At 37.6% G+C, this 21,037-nt stretch overlaps 1 protein-coding gene across 2 annotated transcripts; it reads left to right on the forward strand.

The window, feature by feature from the left end:
• The first annotated feature begins 1,737 nt into the window (after window positions 1–1,737).
• LOC5570972 (putative serine protease K12H4.7) lies at window positions 1,738–19,668 on the forward strand. Of its 2 annotated transcripts, none has more exons than XM_001659384.2 (4): window positions 1,738–1,836; window positions 17,940–18,378; window positions 18,440–18,910; window positions 18,971–19,668. In XM_001659384.2, the coding sequence occupies exons 2-4, from the start codon at window positions 17,954–17,956 to the stop codon at window positions 19,611–19,613; spliced, it is 1,539 nt and encodes a 512-aa protein (XP_001659434.2). In that variant the 5' UTR covers window positions 1,738–1,836; window positions 17,940–17,953; the 3' UTR covers window positions 19,614–19,668. The 2 variants fall into 2 exon arrangements, with proteins under 2 accessions (XP_001659434.2, XP_021706114.1); XM_021850422.1 differs by having other exon boundaries at window positions 1,781–1,833; window positions 17,938–18,378.
• The last annotated feature ends 1,369 nt before the right edge of the window (window positions 19,669–21,037 follow it).

Raw genomic sequence — 21,037 nt, forward strand, 5'->3', positions numbered from 1 at the left:
CACTCTTCCCTCTGATCAATACTTCATTTTTACGGATAGCCTTAGCTCCATAGAGGCTATTCGTTCAATGAGGCCGGTAAAGCACTCCCCGTATTTCCTTAGCGAAATACGAAACACTTTGAGTGCTCTATCGAATCAATCATATACCATCACCTTGGTCTGGGTCCCTTCTCACTGCTCTATACCGGGCAATGAGAAAGCGGACTCGCTCGCCAAGGTGGGCGCTATGGAAGGCGACATTTATGACAGACAAATCGCCTTCGACGAATTTTTTACAATTGCTCGTCAGCACGCTTTGATCAGCTGGCAACAAAAATGGGATGCAGGAGACATGGGCAGGTGGTTACATTCCATTCTCCCGCAGGTATCGAAGAAACCGTGGTTTAAGGGTTTGGACATAAGTCGAGAATTTATCAAGGTAATGTGTCGCCTTATGTCCAATCACTATTCCCTAGGCTCACATTTTTATCGAATAGGGCTCACAGAAAGCAATCGCTGCAGCTGTGAGCCCTAATATATAGATAATATAGTAAACAATCATAAAATGAATTCGGCTCCGTAATGCCTAATGGCGCATGAGCCTTAAATAAAGAGTTAATAAAAAAAAAATAAACCAATATTTTACAATATTGTGATAGTATAAAAGCCACAAAAATAATTAAATTTCAAACTAATAAGCCAAAACGTTTAGAACAGTCGATTTTTGGAGAAATTGACTAGCAAATTCAACAACCATAAGGCGATAATGTTATACCTAAGAATGCGGTTAAGACTCGCGATATTGCTCTCTTTTATTCAATTATAGTTTCTTTAGTAACATGAACTAATTTTTAACACGATTTTTTCTTTACATTTTTGCTAGGAGTAAAAGGATGGTGTTTTAGCAAATTTGACCATAAAACATCAATCACTAGAATGACCTAGTGTCAGGAAACGATGGAATATTATTCATATTTTTTAAAGCGCTATCTTTTGTAGAGTGATAAAGGATACCAACATATAATTCATTCATAAAAATTGGGATTTTTGTTGTGCAAAAAATAATGCTTAACTTTGACGAACAGTTTTTCTTAGGAGTTTTTGGAAAAACCTTTTAGATCTCCAACAAAAAGCATATTGTAAGATTTTATTTTTTCATAACATTGTGGAATAATAGTTGAATGATGCACAGAAAACCGATTGCGATTTTATCAATAAATAAAAAAGATATAGCAAAAACAAAGTGTCCACTTTATAAAATGAACAGTCCTTACTAATTTGCCGAAAAATGCAGCTTAGCCATAGAAACCAACTGACCACAAATTTGATTGCCATTTCCTTTCTGATAACAAAGGTCTAGGAAGGACTGTTGGGTGGTTCACCAACGCCGATATCCTTCCGCTCTGGAGTAGGTATTATTCCATTCCGCGCTCGCAAACACCCACCTGTGCCAGCTGATTGCCCTTTTACAGGTAACCTGCGCAACAACTGCACCAGCGACGGGTCTTATCAGATGCGCGGCCATCGAGCGTCGTTTGACCACCAATCAACCGGACATTATATTACACCCAAATAGAAGCGTGAACACTTCCGATAAGGCTCTTTTTAGCCGTCGTAATGCTCGCGCACGGGCCACCAATATCGGGCACTTGTTCTTCTTCCCGTTTCACAAATATTTTGGTCATCGGCTATCTGTTCGAATTATAGACAAATCATGGATAGTTGTAAAACGGAATTGAGTCGGGGTTTTATGGGACGATAAGCCACTTCGACTGGAAGTACATATAAAACGGATGCTCCAGAAGAGGGATGAGCTGAGTTAGTGGTGTAGAGGTTCATAAGTTAGTGTAGCAAAAGGTAGGAAATTGTGACGGAGTGATAGAATACCGTTGAGTGGAAAGTTGTTGCTGTTTCGATCAAGGATATTGTGTTACATTTTATGGGAATTATCTATTAAATGGGGTTTCAGTTGGTGAAATAGAATCAAATTCTGCGATTTATTCAAACTGTGAAATTCAAACATGGAGACAGAACGTGCTTCTCAGTTTAATGTTCTAAATGCACTTTCACAGTTATTTACCCTTTGTCTGAAGCTTCTTTGTTTGTGATCCGATTTATGATTTTTTTTCACACGTTGATGCGTTTCCGCGAGTTTGTTGGTTTGCGCATGAAAATTTCTCAAATATCTCGAACAAATAATAATGAAACAGTAATTTTCATGAAAATAGTACATTGTCTGCGCCTTGGGATCATACAGACCCCAAATTTAAATCAGAACATTTTAAGATTAAAGAATGAAAGATTGGAGAAAATAATAACGTTTAGATAACTTTATTGAATGTATTTCAAGATTGGATTCAAGATTTTGCCGGATTCTGCAAGACATTATTCCAAAAGAATCATAATATAAAATAAACAAATAAATTTGATGAACTTCCTTTCAAGGAAATGATGAATTCGGCATATATTCTCAAACTAGAGTTTTGAATATTCTGTATCAACAAATGTTGTATACAAAAACGAACTAATTGTTTGTTAATTCCACCATATTCAACGTTATCTATCATAATTGCAATCTGTGCAGTTTTTTGAATCAATTAAAGAAATTTATTGTTAAAAATGTCACCCAAGCGTAAATTTGATATCGATAATATCGTTATTGATGGTTTTTGTACCTATTTTAAACACTTTACGTATACCACGGATATATGTTAAACATTGATTTTATTCATCGAAACAACGTAAATTATCATGTTTATTTGATGATCTATGATTATTTTGCAAACATTACAGTTGAAGAGCATTTTAATAGGCAAAAAAATCCAAAAACTTGCTTAAAATCATGCATTTTGTGTGTAAATTATTCTGTTTTATACTTATTTAAACACAATCCTAATGCATTGAATACACTTATCAGAGATTAACCAATCTAAACATGTTTTCTGCAATTTTTCCTACATAAAATTATGGAAGTTGTGCAAATTTTGTATATTTTTTGTCACGAAATATGATGGTTTTAGACTTTACAATCTAGCAATACTTATTTTCCTTTTTCTTTTATACTTTCCTGTATATGAAAAATTATAAGTGGACATATCAATACAAAAAGCAGTAGAGATCAGTTGGTCGGCGTTAAGTCAGAGTGGACCAAGCGACATTTTAAATATTTTGAGAAAAGTGGGCTTAAAGTCTAACACTTTGTAATTTTTCAACTCGTTAAAGTTTTGGTTCAATATTTCTACACATCTTTGTGTTACTTTCAAACAATATAATGTGAAGTGATAATCATGAAAAACAAAAAACCATTATCCTAACCACTAATAGAATAATTTTTAATGAACTATGTGCATTTGATCCACTCCGACTGAACTAAAGACCACCATTCAGGGATTTGGTTCACTCTGACTGAACAATTTCTAGGAAAATATCAATCATTGAATGCTTTTTTTTAATTTCTTTATTAGTATTATTCCAAACATTACATTCATTTCTTATATCTAGGTATTCTGTGTTATTAGACAACACTATAATCCTGATTTTGTAAAATAATGTTAAGATTTTATTAACATTTTGTTAACAACATGTTACATTTCATTTGCGTAGCAGTTCAGATTTTTTATAGGTGAGTTGATTTCATCTGCTTATAAGAGAAAAAAACGTTTTGAATTTACTTAACCTAACTTAACCTTAACATATAACGCATTAATCGTCGCAAAATAAGATTGTAACGATTTTTGCCTGAAATTATTAATTATTTTATTTGACATTTGTTCCGATGTTTCAACATTGGATATTCTATGTACAATCATTGAATGCTTGTATGGCCAAACAGCGTGCATATCTCTAAGATAAACAGATTATCATCATCTTTCGACATCAGTATCGTAAATTCTTTAATAATCCATATCTTCAATTCCTAAATCAGTGGCATTACGATAGCTTGAAAATAAAATTTTTGCAGGGTGGGGCACACATTGGTCCAGATTCAAAAATTCCTGGCAAAAATTACGCATTCTCAATATTTACAAGTTTCGATGATGACAAGTGTTGTGGAACATATTTAATGGTTGCAGACCCTGTTTTGGGCATATTCACCATTTTTCGATTTTCATACAACAAAATTTTACCAAAATTGCGGTTTTCCATACATTTTGAGGCTCTCAACTTTTTAATAAAACGAATGTTTAGGCAAACTTAGGCAGGATCATTCTTCTCTAAACGATTCCGTAGACTTAAACGAGCATTTGGGCAAGAGTGGCGGGGAGCGATTTGTATGATACGAAGAAGATGATCTTTTATTATTTTTTGTATCTCCAACAATAGCTGTTAATTTTGGTTAACGACGCATGATTTGCATTCAGGAAAGTCAAATCTAGTTCAAAGTGAGTTACCAGCCAGAAAAACCTATGCTGAAAACTTAAATTGTACAAGTTTTGATGAAGATGAAAAACTTGAGTTTTAAAGCAAAAATTAAGGTTTTTGGACATACACACCTATTTAGGTCAGAACACGAAGAAAAACAATTTCTGTGTGTATCTGTTCTTAACTATTTATTATTGTAGATGAGAGTTTGACTTTGTTTTTCAACTAAAAACATGTTTGAAAATGGGGGTTTGCCGCTTGCTTTTTAGAAAACTGCACCTCTGTCAGTCAGTCAGTCAGTCAGAGTGGACCCAGTGAAAATCTTGAGTACCGGCCAAAATATACTGGTACAATAAGCGGGTTTTAGGACATTCCATACAGACACAATAGAACTACCAAAAACTTTTATCGGACTCTGGAAACGACTCAAAAATATGCAATAATCAATCAGTTTATTGCTTTTTGTCACTTGGTCCACTCTGTCTGCACACAAATTGTTGCAATTTCTGACCACCCAAAAATATGGTAAATGGTCAAAGCCCAAAATCGGATGCAATCTTAGGTTAGACTAACTACACATATCAATGGTTGCTATTCCGTGATTGACCGAAGTCATTAAAAATGCGCAAAGAATCAACTAGAAGTTTGCTGGGATCGGCCATAATCTTCTTCAGTGTGCATAATTCAGTGCCTCTATTTATACAGGGTCAATAACGGCGCCGGCCACGTCCTTGCAATCAGGTGGGATTGGGGGAAGGAATGTTATCGTGTAACCTTTGCTATTTGGAGACCGTGTTTGCCTCTGCATCTCCACAAAGGTTACTGGGAGGGATGTTTGTTAATGGGAAGGATCGTTGGGTCACAGGATTCACTTTGATAAGCGATTAGACCATGATAAATAATGATTTGTGAGATATATACATGCTTATTTGTAAATATAATATTTTCATTTGATATGAACAATTTCTATGTAGAGGAAAATTATGCCGACACTTGAGGTGACGAACCATTCAAAGTTTGTTGAGCATATACCTAATTGTAGCATTCTTAACACTCTTATTCTTATGCCGACACTTACAGTGGCGGACCATTCAAAGTTAGTTCCTTTGCGTATTAGAGACCCTCTATAGAAAAACTATAATTTACACTCAAAGCAATCTTATTCCTATGAAAATCCACCGGGGAACTTCGATTGCATTGCTAGTCAGCAGTTTCCGGCAAAATATTTGGTTTGAGACGCATAAATACATAAATTTGAACAGTTTTGTAAATGCAATCACACAAGAGGGTCCATAATACGCCTTTTCATAATAGGCACGTCGGCAGCGAGCCGGATTACATGGGAATCAAATGGAGGGTCCATAATAGGAAACGTCAAATTTGTAAACATTCGTATTATGGACCCCGGAAGGGTCCATAATAGACATTCGGACAACAGTTTTCCAAATGCATATTTCACTGGAAAAATCGAATGATTTTGTTTTCATCATAGGCGTACTATGAAGTAAAGACATTGAACTTGTTGTTGGACTCCACAAAACGTATTTTTCTCTGTAAGATAAATCCACGTAATGCGATTATTTGAAAATGTCGATATACCATCGCGGTGATCATGAAAATTACCAAATGTTTTAGATTGAGCAAATATGAAACATTTGCGTCCTTGAAGAACGAAAAAAATCCAAGCCTACTTGAATTTTGACGTTGCGTTTGAATTGCGCGCATATCTTCTGCGCGTTACCACCGCCGCTGGATGTGGATTTAAAATGAGCGCCGCAATATATGCGTCGGAGATATCATTGCGGAAAAGCGTCGAGAATGATTTTCAGCTACTAAGGTGTCCATTACTAGCATTGATAGCATTGCATACATAGTATTGAGCACCCTAGATATAGCAAAATTTAAAATTTGTTCTTTGTAAAACCGTAGTTGAGGGTCCATAATACGCATTTCCATAATAGGCACGTCGGCAGCGAGCCGGATTAGATGGGAATCAAATGGAGGGCCCATAATAGGAAACGTTAAATTTGTAAACATTACTATTAAGGGGTCCATTACTAGCATTGATAGCATTGCATACATACATGGCATTGAGCACCCTAGATATTGCAAAATTTAACCTTACTCTCATTCGTCAATTATTAGCGACAGAATGTTGAACATATCAGAACATCCATGCAATTGGTCAAACCATCAACGTTACTGAAAATAGGGTGCAGAGCTACTTGGGCACTTCCATGATTCACTTTGGCATGGCGTTTTTTTCTCGGCCGAATCGTCTGAAACTTTGCAATAAAAGTAAGAGGTTGTTTCCGAGATACGACCGCCAAAGTGACGTTGGATAACTTTAGCTTCTTCTATTTCCTGGCTTGAGACTGTCACGAACTTATGAAAGATTTCTAAGAGAGCAGCACCAATTTTCGACCCAACACTAATTTTCGACCGTTTTTCGATGATTTTCGACCGACCGATTTTCGATACGGTTTTGGCCTACTTTGTATGAAAATCCGAAAATAGGCACAGAATTCTTGTAGGTCGAATATAAGTGCTCTTCTAATCAATTTTTACACTATTTGTTGCATGTCAATTCTGACCTATTATGAACATTTTGTGTTATTATTTGGTTGGTTCGATTAACACTTCAACTGGTCGATGGAAGCAGAATCATGATCGGTAACTTTTGCTCAACAAACAAATTTTCCGCTTGAGGATCCACGCATGATCCACTAAGATTGATTGCTTAAGTGGGTTCCGAAGCCTTTCGATACTCGTCGTATCCGTGGCGAACGCGCTTAAATTGCATTGAAGCACAGTTTCAAACAACTGCCCTTTTCAGGGCCACAATTGATTAAATAATTTATTTAGTTATCATTATAGTTTCGGATGATAAGTTTTCAACGGAGATAAATGGCAAACAAAGTTTAACATAGGTTCCCGTCGTTCAGTCGGGCGGCGGTAGCATTTTCGCAGTTTTTTATGTGTGCGTATTTCCATTCGATCGACAATGTCTTACCATATCGAAACGTCAACAAAGCTGTTGCTGATTAGTTTTAGCTCTGTGTTCGACGAGTTGATACTGATTGCTCCAGTATCATGTAGGTAGCGACGGCGATAACGGCATTATGCAATCATCATTAAATGCGAAACAAACCAGGAGGGATTCTTCATTCAAGTGCCGTTCGCAATTTATCCGACTCATGCACACACTGTCGACGATTGCCCCGCGCGCGCACAATCGGAAATTAATGTCCCATTTGTGGTTGCGTGCAAATGACTGACCAAAATCTGAATCAATTACATCCAATCAACAGTAATGTCGCTCTTCACGGTGGAAAATTCTCACAACTCTTTTAAAATGTAATTGTCGTCCTTAAAAACTGGGTTTTCATTCCATTGTTAGACAGAAACACACCAAAAGCTCACCGAAGACGATTAAATTGAAATGCGGTCGGTAATTTTGTGCTTTCTTGTCCATCCTTGTATTCGATGGTTTGCTCACTCCTCCGACGGTAATTATCAAGGTTTCTGGACGCATTCTCAACAAATTCGATGGGCGAGCTGGATGCCAAGGGCCATGATGAGCGATAACACGGAACCCGCAGCTTTTAGCTTGGGAATAAACAGCAGCAGCAGCAACAGCGACGAACGTGTAAAATTTATTCCGTTATGAGTCCTTCTCCGGTTGCTGGTCTACGATTGACTGATGCGCGCGTGAAGTCGAGTTTGGTTGGCTTCGACTGAACACGAGATAATAAAGAGAAGTAAGAAGAAGACCGAAAGGGGCGTTTCCCTTCGAATGACGAAAGTGGCTAAGATATCTCTCAATGATGTCTGTGTCAGGAATACACAGGAAAAATGTGCTTTTCTTTGAAAAATAAGACATGCTTCGATATTTCTCAATTTTCCAATAGTTTAGCCATGAGAATCAATAGTTTTCATTAATGGAGTAGATTCGTAGAAAGATTTCCAATCGATTGGTGCAAGAATCTAGAAAATCTATTCGGGCATTAGTAAGTTATTAACAGTCAAAATCTAACCACTTTTCGTGACGCGAGCGATTTTTCGTTTTTCGAAATTGTACCCCAGTATGTTGCCGTAAGACGTTATCCAACGTCAAAAACCTCTTCATTCGATACGACGCATATTATGCCCAAATATAAGCACAGTACATTCCAAAACACCCACTGCCAAGTGAATCAAAAGTGCCAAGAATAGGATCCGGCTCCCTACCAGCCTTTTATATGTTGTGCATCCGATATATAAGTATAAAATTTTCAATGCTCAATAACACTGTGGTATAAAATCGAGCCAACCAAACATACAGTACAAAGTCCTTTGCAAACAAACAACTTTGCCGAGAGTACTCGCTCTCTAGGTGTGTTCAGATAAATGAGCTTGAAATATTCTCTCTAGTTGGTGTTTGTTGAACTCAACAACCTTGCAATGTATTGCGCATTTTTTCCACCACTGGACTATCGCAGAAGTTTTTACAAGTTCAGAAACGCCAATAAAAGTGCGCAATAACATCAAATCGGGTAGGTGTCTTCGAGGGATTTGTTCTTTGTAAATCAGTAACTACAAACGTAATTTGTAGTTGTATCTTACACTTACTTCTATCTACCACTCTTAATATATCACAGCTCCATAGCATTTGATAGAACCCGAGACGGACAGAAATAAACCGTTTTCCTACGCTTCCATTCGTTCATCATTATAGCATGCCTTCCTTTACGCCTGATACATAGGCAGTCTGCTAACCAAACCAGCAAGCCTCTCTGCCATAAACATTACCCCACCCTTTCACCCTTCCGCTTGAACTGGCGTTGACGCAGTGGTATATATATGGTCGACCGTGGGAGCCGCTTGAATGCATCATCAATTCCTTCCCCTCATTGGTCTGCATTGTGACGTGGCAGGCACCATTGTTGCCTAAAATAAAAGATCACCAGCACTTATACAGTGAAGGTGCCTGTCAATCCCAAGCAGTCATCTGGTTTGGTTCCTTGTGTAAGTGCAGCTGATCTGGCGATACTGGGGTAGCAAGCACGGGCGGCCAATTAAGCTCAAGCTCGTATGTAGATCAGGTGCATCCTAACACCCTGTAGGATATCAGTTGAAAATACTAAGCATCAACGCCAGGGAGTAATTTGACATTATTCCCCGTAGATCAGATTCATCCTAACGCCCTGTAAGACATCTGTTGATCCAGCTGTATCAACGCCCTGCAGTTATATGACCTTATTCCACATAGATCTTTGCGATCTGGATCATCTTCGAACTGTATAATCTCCCTGAAGTAATTTGACTTATCTATGTAGATTAAGTGCAACGCCCAGTAAGACATCAATTGAATATTCCAAACTTTATCACCACCCTGGAGTAATTCGACCTTATTTCATGTAGATCAGATGCATCTTAACGCCCTATATGACATCAATTGATCAAGCTAGACGGAGAACAAAATATAATGTTCGTAATCATTTTTCCGGTCAAGTTAACTATATTTTAAGGTTAATTCAGAGATAACTAAAAATATAGTTAATTTGACAGCATATTGTTAAAAACAACTATACCATATAGTTGTTGACAACTATATTTTTTATTGAATTTACATACGTCAAACATCAAAATTCAACTATAATTTAGTTGATTTAAAGGAAATTTAACTGTGTTAGCAATATTTTGCAATGTTTACGCAGCATTTTTTCTGCTTTATCATCATATCTGAAAAGATTCGCTGCTGCTTTATAGATCTAAAAAAAAATCACAAAAATCAAAACAAAGTGCGCGTTGGCAAACTTAATACTTGGTCTCCTGCGTGAAAGGTGGTCATCTTAGCACCTACGCTATTCCTTGCAAGTTAAAAGTAAGTAGATTTGCGAGCATGACTTGAAGTCTAGTGATGTGAGTGTTTTAGGATATTAGGGGTATTCACTTAAAGCTGCGTAAAATGAGATATCGCGTAATTTGAGCGATGAATTATTTCAAATGAAATATTCCTGTTCTGTGTCAGTGCAATGACAAATGAGAAATTAATAATCAAGTAATCCACCACAAATGACAGGCATACCAAAGAGTGTTATTTTAGGAGCTCATAATATTTTATGGATTTTAGTTTAGTTGATGCCCGGTTCCATCATGTTCCTCGTTCCTAACCGAAGTTCAAAGACTATGTCAATTGTTATAGAAGCTCCTAATTAAGCAAGTCATCGAGATAATGACTCAAAGATTGTGCCTGTGTATTTGAATTGCACTTTTTCATTAAGTGACTAAGATGAAATTTCATATGCATTGTATGATCGGAAACTGAAACGAAATTAGAAACATCGTATGAATTGGAAATATGGAATTCTTGGTTGGAGTTTCCATCGCCATTTGTTAACACCACTAGCTCTCCGGCCGCCTTCTGATAAACTATATGGACTATCAACTTCCATGATTCTTTTAGTGTTTTTCATGCCTCTCCAGACAATTTTGTAAGACTCTGCACAAGAGATTAAAAAACAAACTTTTCCTTGATTCGCGTTTTTAAAATCGGAATGCAATTGTTTTTGATACATTGATGACAGTTGTTATAGTGACAAACGCATTCTTGGATTGTTAGACTGTCTAGCTACCACAATTTGAAATGTTTTTGTCGTCATTTACATATTTTTGTGAAAGATTTCAAATAATCGATTTACTGCGATATACGCGGAACATTACGCCGTTAAGTGAATACCCCTATTGATAAATCTGAAAATTATAATTGGTATAAGTACAAATGGATAGTGTTAAGACCTTTCCGTATGAATTCCTCGAATAGATACCACATTATTGAATTAAACATCCCAATCAATTATTTACGTTTGTGTGACTAACTATATAGCAGTTATTGATACACCATTGGCTTATTACAACCAACACTAGAAAGTGAACAAGACCAATTGCGTTCTTCTAAAAGTAGATATGAATCTCTTTGTTGTATTTAATCTCATTGTACAAGAAGCATACACTGTAAAGGACCCTCTTTGAGAGAAACTAGTTTAACTCATAAAAAGAGTAAAGGGCCTTTACTCATTAAAGAGTAGATGGCTTGTACGTCAAATCAACGAGTGAATTTTACCCATTATCCAAAAAAATCGTTTTTGAGAAACAGAGTAAATTTTACTCTTTTTTCAAATATTACATTTTAATTAATTTTAATATTCATTTTCGTATATAAAATCATCAGCTCTAAGACTTATAAAAACAAGAAAGATTTATTCAATAAAAGATTTACAATAAAAATTTTGATCCAAGAGAATAATCCATTTGTCAACAAGCTTAATGGGGCAGGTGCGTGGCATGCAACGGGATGTATTGAGCAGCAAAGTCATTCTATAAAATATGTTATTGTTTGTTTAGATAGATGACGCGAAAAAAAAAGGTAACCTACCTTCTATGAATCCGCATTTTTAAATGATTATAACTGTTATAATATTAACAAACTAGAGAACAACAAACGCTGTTTCGTGAATCTAATATACAAAATTGCAAGAATTTTTTCACCCTTTAAAGGGTAAATAGAGGGAATATATAAATGGGCATAAAATACCCTTTATTTCAAAAAAATAAAGTACCCTTCATTTGACGTTACCAGACGTATATCAGAAAAAAGGTATTTTTCCCACATTAAAGGGTAATGCCGAGTTTACAGTGTATATAAAGTCCAAGTGACAATCAGTATGAGTTAGTACAAAATACAGTCCAGTGACCAGTAGACAGTTAGTCTAGAAATCATCTATTATGTGAGTGATACTCAAGCCAGTTTCTGAGCATTCAAATGGTACCAATACCATCCTATTCCTTCTGTTAATACCATAAAGTTTAAGTGTACAAGTTGAAACCCACCAATAACACAGCGCAACAAAAATGACATTTTTGCGTGTCTCTAGAAACAAATTGTGTCTCTAGTAGATTTGGGGTTGCTGAATCTGATGCCGTTTTCAGATATTTTCCAGCACGTCACAATTTTTAGCTACAGGTCGTTAAAGTTGTATACAACATTGGTTTCGTTGATGTTTACCTGAAATTTGAAGTATATTTCATCAAACTTTTTTGTGATCTTATCCACCAAGCATGTAAAAGAGGACGTAAACTTTCGTTTTAGATATATTTTGGTTAAAATTTCACGATTAAATTTAGATTAAACTGATTTTTTCAACATGCTTGCAGTCTCCATACAAAATTCTTCGTTACTCTTATATGGCAAAATACAATACTTTTCTAAACCAACAAAAAATAACTTTTCCGCATGAAAAGTATTATGAACTTTGTTAATAAGTATTGGTTGGTTGGTTTGACTTTATTAACGAGATTTTTAGCCCTGGGCTAGTTCATCTCGGGACCAACGGCTTTACTTCCCTTCCGAAGGAAGTCGTCACTATAACTTTTTACGTCATAAGTGACTATGTCGGGGATGGGATTCGATCCCAGGTCCTCGGCGTGAGAGGCGAGTGTTCTAACCACTACACCAGGTCCGTCCGATAATAAGTATTGTTATACACATAAAGTTTGAATTCTGTGGCAAATTAAGCAAATAAATTTCCTTACAAGCTGGCAAACTTGCATGCAAGTTGGATTAAATAGTCATTCTTTGCATTTTCAACACTTCATATCTCAAAAACTAGACGTGCTATGATAATTCAAGCGTGTGCTAGAATAAGGGCGTAAGTCGCATGATCGATTTCTCTTCATCGATCCTCTCTTCTGTGAATAAAGGTGACAAGATGCGGGTTTGTTAGCATTTTTTCACTTCAGGGCGCTAGGTAGCGATGCATTCTTGCGTCCTGAAGTGAAACAGTGGTGACAAACCCGCATCTTGTCACTATTATTCACAGAGGAGAAGATCGATGAAGAGAAATCGATCATGCGACTTACGCCCTTATTCTAGCACACGCTTGAATTATGTAAACGGCAATGGATTCAGCAACCCTTAATTAAGTAAATAGAGGTATTTTGATGCTGGAGACAAAAACGTGTTCCGCAGTGTAAACAATGAAGACAGATTCCATATCAAATCGGTCAGTCACAGAACTCGACCATCTTCAATTTGGATTAAACTTTGCACATGTTTTTGGTATAGTAGAATAAGTGTTTTCCATAGAAAAATTGAACATTTTGACTCAAGTATAACTTTTGAAAGCGGCCTATTATTTTTTGCATGTAACATATTTGAAAAATTCTAACTCCGAAACTGTTGATTTTAGAGAAAAATGTTCTATGAAAAAGTTGTAGTGAACCGTTTGGAGTTTTTTTTTTGTGGAAAAAATATTTTATTTATTTTCATAAAAAATTCAAAAATAAAACTTGAATTTTTAATTACACAAAAACCCCATATTTAATATTTTTTAAACTTTCACCATAGAATCACCATAGACAGTAAGAAGATGTTTGGGACAAAGTTTCATGATGGAGAAATTTTTTATAAAAAAGTTTTTCTAAGAACAACTTTTGGTCGACTTTAAAAATTATAATTTTTTGTCAAAATAAATACGTTCTGATGATACAGTATGCATCTTGAAATGATTCTAAGCTATGATGATTATATGAATAATTTCCCTAGAAGTAGCCATATTCGAATTATATCAAGTTTAATACAAAAAATATTGTTTAAATATTGAAATAGGCAATTTTTATATGTTATAAAATCTATAGTTTCGGAGTTAGAATTTTTCAAATAAGTTACATGCAAAAAATTATTGGCCATTTTCAAAAGTTATACTTGAGTCAAAATGATCAATTTTTCTATGGAAAACACTTATTCTACCATACCAAAAACATGTGCAAAATTTAATCCAAATCGAAGACTGTCGAGCATGATTTTCATTTTTTTTAGACTCATTCTGGATGGAATCAATCTGAAGTGCAACCAAACGTGTTCTAGTGACTTCTGGTAGAAGAAAGCATCCGTTCAGTGTACCTAAGTCAGACCAATCCCCCATGAATTGAGCTTTTGGCGTTAACAGATAGCATGAATCAATGAATACAAACGATGAATAGCATGATACAAATGAATCAATGAAGTGTGTGTATTTAATTCGAAGTTTATTTAGTGTTGGAGTGAGTTTATTTTCCTTCGAAACAACTATTTGTGCGTAAGTAATTAACGGGATAGTAATCTCAACATAAAGAAATTCTTCTGCGTGATAGTAATCTCAACATAAATAATGTTTTATTCGTGTACTGATTTATTTATAGGAGATACAATTTTCAATTAAACAAACTGCTATGGATCCCGCTAGACCCCGCAATTATTTGTGCATATATTAAAAGGGTAGAGGTTGAGCATGATGCCAAAATTAGCTGCTACTACTTGCAGTTTGACAAGATGCACACTTCAATTCGATGTGTAAAAAACACAAAACTGTTGTACAATGTTGTAAAAATGAAGAAATTTTAATTTAGAAGTTATGGACCAACTATGAGTTATAAGGGGGTACACACCTACAATACTTCCTGAAACAGTTTTCAATTTTGACAATAAATAAAAAAGTTTTTTTTTTCAGTTTATTTCACCTTAAGTGAATTTTTTTTCAGTGTCTGAATGAAGTACTCAACAGATGACGAAACTTTGTAGAACATGTCAAAACGCTAAACCTAATATTTTCAGCACAAACACACATGTCCCACTTTTTTTATTTCGTCCTACTGTGCGTCATTTTGAATATTGTTAAAGTTTAGTCATGTAATTCTTACCCAGCTGAAAAAAGTTGTAATAGATATTACTTAATCAATTAGGATCTTCAGTCAAGTCAGAAAATTATTTGTTGAATGAAATAAGCGGCCAACTTTGACACTACAAGACAATCGGAAATAACTTCGGATCCACTCAGACCATATTCCGTTTAGTTTTCCGTTAAGATGTAAAAGTTTCATTTAAATCGAATTTATGACAAAAGTTATACATATTTTTGTGTTTCATCTTACGTGAAAAATACTTTGACTGGATCGAGGTTGATAGGAAAACTTCATGCATCTCAAAAGATATTTGGTAAAATCGCCAATTATGGAAAACCCACAGATTCTAATCAGAGTTGGAATTTAAACCTAATTTCTTATCAAACACTCAGAGCTTGCGACTATATATTCAGAAAGTTTCAAGCATATTTAAACAAATGTTCTAATTGATTTTTTGATCTTGTTTTTTTTTTTGGGTAACATTGTAAAGGGTGTTTGGTAGTGTTTAAAATGCCGTTACCAACTAACTTTACGGACTCTCAGGGAGTGATGGAAAGTGGTGAAAATGTCTGCTGAACCGAAACAAAAACAAAACAAAATGCTCACAAGCATCAGAGTTCTGGTTTACTCGCATCTGTTGTGCTCGCAAGTAAACGCGAGTAAGCTAAAATGATTCGTGAGCATGTTCGAAGCGGTTGAAAGCAATTTGTGCTTTTGGAAGAAGGCTTTTTCCCCTCTGAGATCTCTGGTTTCCAAGGATTTTTAAAATTGATAATACCAGGAATCACGCAATTCGCCAAATGTAGGCGATATCCTAAGGAATTTTGGCATTCTTTATTGTATTTCCTTTATGTAGATGAAATGAACATAAGTATAAGAAATTTGATAAGAAAATCGTATTTATCGATATCCTTTTCAGTCAAAACAATAGTCTCCATGCTTTATATTGTTTGTGGAATACATGAGACGCATGGATCTGTTGTAACGGTAATTATAACTATGCAAATCATTGTTCTGAAAAGATGAAAAAAAATACGCAGAATCCAATCTTAATTTCCACAAAAACTTTATTTTTCATATTAGTGTTATATTGAGAAAAATCATTCAGTAGAAATGCAAATTTCGAAATATTTGCTCCCCTATGATAAAACAAATTCAATTATGATGAAAATCATTCTGCCAAAGTTTTGATTTGGATGATATAGGGCTGTGCACATGCCATTTGAAGTTTATATGGAAATTACTATAGAAAAGGCAAATTTTATGTTCCGTCATAATATTTCATGGAAAAGTGAACGAAATCTTCCCAGCTAAAACTTTGCCGATGACCACATCATGATTGGATGTCTGGATAATATGTAATTATTGATTCCTAAGTCTAAGTAATGCTGAGATGATTATTACAATTACTTTTACGCACTTTCTACGAGAAGGATCATGATCATGAGCTCATAGAACGGAGTAAAGCGAAATGGAACATCGTGAAACGAAATGCCGAATCAAAACAAAACAGCCAACGAGGTAACCAGAAACACGGTTGTAGGGTGACCAGAAGTTCAAAGTGAAAATGAACCTCGATGGTTTGCATGAGGTATCGTTCAAATTAGCAATGGTGTACGTTACCCCCTGGTACATAAGAAATAATGTTACGTAGCGAGTCATAACTCAACTTAAACTTAAAAGTGCCAGTTCTAAAATCAATTTAATCCTGTTCGAATAGGAATCCTATTTGCGATAGGTGTGAAGTATTATGCTTCTCGAGAATGTTTAGTATTTCGTTCACTTTCTCTTTACTTCTTGTGTTACGCGCCAGGGTCTGGTACTAGTTGGGCACTTTGCGAATCTTTTCTCAAAACCTCGAAAAAGTTGCGCGCCGATCGATCATGCGCCAAGTTGTGATCAGTCAAAACGATTTAAAACGCTTGCAACTTGAAAACAAGAAGATGCAACTTATGCAAAGGGCCTTCTTTTCGCAAAGATTAACATCTGTGGGATGGACAGCTTTCGAAATTTCTATTGATTCTTCTTCTTTTCTGGCGTTACATCCCCACTGGGACAGAGCCTGCTTCTCAGCTTAGTGTTCTTATGAGCACTTCCACCGTTATTAACTGAGAGCTTACTATGCCAATGACCATTTTTGCATGCGTATATCGTTTGGCAGGTACGATGATACTCTATGCCCTGGGAAGTCGAGAAAATTTCCAACCCGAAAAGATCCTCGACCGGTGGGATTCGAACCCACGACCCTCAGCATGGTCTTGCTGAATAGCTGCGCGTTTACCGCTACGGCTATCTGGGCCCCCAGTCTATTGATATTGACATATTTTTCGTATGTTTCCGTTAAATTCAAGTCCTGTTTATGACAATAAACATATTCTACAGATTACGAATGGCAATACGTTCTACTATAGCATCACCATGATCATCTAAACACTGAATATTATTTGATTCATAACTTTGGAAAGCCAGTGACATACAGTCACATAACTAAAACAAACACTAAACCATAAACTGCAATACAAGGTTCGAGTGTATCCTGTGGTGAAAATCCTCAATCGTGTCCATTTTTTACCAACAGCAATTTGAGCTATTTTGATTACCACTTTATCATCTACGTCATACTGACGAAACGCACATCAAAATAACCGCATAAAGCTCTACAGGAAGCTGTTTCATAACACTTGAAAGGTTATATTCTCGCCGTCTCCGCCGATAAATGCCCAAAATAAAGCTCTTATCGCATGGTCACCAATTTACTCTATCAGTGAATTGTCCACGCGATGTAGCAATACAAAAGTCGATCAGCAATAAACACGCTTCCACTGCACAGCTGATAATCTTTTATCGGTGAACTCACCAATAAACCACAAAATAAGACCATCATTGCCATTCCACAGCCCCCGACAAAATTATGCGAGCGATCGTACTCGTTACCCTGGCCTTGGTGGTCATGACCGCCACGGCTGCTTCCGTTTCCCGCCGGGTTCCCAACAAGGAACTGAGCCGTACCCTGATGCAGCAGGTCATGACCAAGCGGTTCTCGTCGACCAAACCTGCCGTTGACGACCCCGCCAAGCGAATCGTGATCGAGAACTTCTTCACGACCCGTGTCGATCACTTCAACTCGCAGAACACGGCCGAGTGGACCTTGCGGTACTTTGCCGTCACCGATTACTACATGCCCGGAGGACCAATCCTGATCTTCCTCGGGGGTAACCAACCAATTCTTACCTCGATGGTTGATGAATCGACCCTGATCTATGACATGGCCCGGGAGATGAACGGCGCCGTCTATGCTTTCGAATCTCGTTTCTACGGCCAGAGCTTTGTCACGGAGTAAGATTACTTGAATTCAGTCTGTGAGCAGCGATTACTGACCTTAACATTCTTATTTTAGGGACGCAAGCACCGAAAACTTGAGCCTCTTGAACACCGACCAGATTCTGGCTGATCTGGCTGAGTTCGTCCAATACTTGAAGCGAGATGTCTTGAAGAACCCGAATGCCCCCGTTATGGTTTCCGGCAGCGAATACGGAGGAGCGTTGGCCACATGGTTCCGCGTCCGTTATCCCCATCTGGCCCAGGCAGCCTGGTCCTCCAGCGGATACCACCATGCTCTGATGGACTTCCAGGAGTTCTCCGAAGCCTGGGGACAGACCTTGATCGATCATGGTAGCCAGGAATGCTACAACGACATCTTTGTCGCTTTCCACGTCATGCAGAACCTGATTGATATTGGTTTGGGAGATATTCTGTACGACAAGTTCAACATCTGTTCGCCCATCGATCCGGAAAACCGCATCCAGGTGATGTACTTCTTCAGCGTTCTGATGACCGCCGTTGAAATTTACACGCTGCGTAACCATGAGTAAGTTATATTCAAAAGAAGACTATTGTTCTTCAGCTCACGAATTTCTTATCTCATCAGTCTCAACGATTTCGCTGATGTCTGCCAAGACATCACCGATGACGATTTCCCAACTGCTTTGGATGCCTTTGCCAATTGGTTCAACACCAAGTTCGCCGAAGACATCGGTTGCGTAGTGACTGACGTTGATACCATGGTTGAGGCCTTCAGCCAACCCGCTTGGGATGATGCTTTCACCATGATGGGTGCCCGTCAGGCCCTGTACCAGATGTGCAACGAGTTCGGATGGTTCTTCACGACGGATTCGGACTTCCAGCCGTTCGGTAGCCGTGTCTACTTGGAGCTGTACTCGGAAACGTGCCGTATGGTGTTCGGCGATTGGATCAGCTACGAGTCGATCTATTATGCTACGCAGCGTGCCAACAATCGGTTCGGTGGTAACGATCCCAGAATCACCGAGGTGCACTTCACCAACGGAGCCGAAGATCCGTGGCGTATGATTAGTATCACCAGCGACCGCAACGCTTTGGCTTTGGCCGATGTGATCCCGAGGGAACTGAGCAGTTCGGATCTGCCAGCCATCTCTGAGAACGATTCCGAGGAACTACAGGAGGTGAAGCGTCGAGTGAAGGCATTGATGAGCACTTACCTGTATCCGGCTAGCCCTCGTAAAATGGCCAAGTCGGAAGAAGTTGTTGCTTAAAATTGTAATGTTTGTAGATAAAATAAAGATGAACCCTTCGTGAATTTAGGTTTTTTAATTTGTGTAATACTCGTGTATTTCATTATTTTCACTAGTACATGCATCAAAATTTCCCAAGTTATCGAAAGATCGGCTTCTCACGAGAAAATACATTTTCACGTTTCAAAAAGTGCGAATAAAGCTCTGAGCGGATTTTTAAGCTGTCTAAGAAGATATGACATACAAATGCGGAATATAAGGTCCTGCACATTGAGTACCGAACGGAAGCTCTAAATCTAAAATGTTTCGAACCAGTTCCGAACAGCTTGCACTCCTCGTAAAACCACACGGGAAAAAATTATGAGGTAAAAATTACCAATGTTGCTGAACAGCGATCGGAAACGCGAAGCACGATGAATTTTCGTAGGCATCAAAACAGAATCTGCGAATAAACACTAACAACCGTTCGGGCGCTTCATTCGTTCGTGTTTCATTTTCGGATCGCTGTTTCTCCCGACGGTATCATCGGGTGATTTTCCATCGCTCGGTAATGTGAACGGTACGATTCACGCTGCCTGTTCTTCGCGAAGAGCAGGAAAATATTCATTTCGATCATCTTCAAACGGGCTCGCAACAATCACGCTAAACTTGCTCCGCTCAAAAATGAGTGCCGAGCGCACAAAATTGGCCTCTTTTCGTGCAGCACAGATTCTGTACAAAGGGGCTGTACACAGTTTTGTGCAAACGGTGGTAAACAATACTGAATGAGTGAAATGAGCACAGAGGAGGAACGCTTGGAATGCGGAATTCAGTTCCAATTTTAAAGTTTTTTTTAGAGATTTTTTCATTTGAATAGCCGAAGTGGGAGCAAATGGGGAAAAAACTTTCGCATTTGCGACCATCTTCCAGCTTTTCGCTAGAAAACATATCAGAAAACTCCCCATCTTACCAACGGTCAACTGTTTGCTGCCGCGCGGGAGATCATTGACAGTTCTGTTTCCATCGAACCCCGCACAGCCGAAGGCCAACACGTCGGCAACTCACAGAATGAGTGCGACCTACACAGAATTTTCACTCAGTCAGCCAGTTCTGCATTGGTTGCCTCATTCTGTGTAGTTTTAATACATGCGTTGTGTGGAGCTGGCTTAGCGTGGAGTGTTTGCTTGACTTTACGAGAAGAAGCAACCTTGCAATGAATCACCAGAATGAACAGCGCGTGGATAAATGAATCCTACGAGTGGAAAGGCTTCGCGAACCACTTATCGGTGTGTTCGTTTTGCTTCTTCGGCGTTGCATCCGTTCGCTTTTTGCGATGCTCTTCGTGACTCAAAAATGAAAAATGAATTTTGGCGAATGTTGGATTGCGAAGATGCGTCGATCATTGTTCACGAAGAAGATCCATCGCAACACTGAAAATTACTATTTTAGCTGACTACGCCCATTCT

This window comes from Aedes aegypti, chromosome 3 (genome assembly GCF_002204515.2).
Source record: "Aedes aegypti strain LVP_AGWG chromosome 3, AaegL5.0 Primary Assembly, whole genome shotgun sequence".
Lineage (NCBI taxonomy): Eukaryota > Metazoa > Arthropoda > Insecta > Diptera > Culicidae > Aedes > Aedes aegypti.

Bases quoted from the DNA above. Each gene is read 5' to 3' on its own strand.
- LOC5570972 (XM_001659384.2), top strand. From the start codon at position 17,954: ATGCGAGCGATCGTACTCGTTACCCTGGCCTTGGTGGTCATGACCGCC. The intron at 18,379-18,439 runs GTAAGATTACTT...TTCTTATTTTAG, and splicing joins GGCCAGAGCTTTGTCACGGA to GGACGCAAGCACCGAAAACT. The intron at 18,911-18,970 runs GTAAGTTATATT...TTATCTCATCAG, and splicing joins TACACGCTGCGTAACCATGA to TCTCAACGATTTCGCTGATG.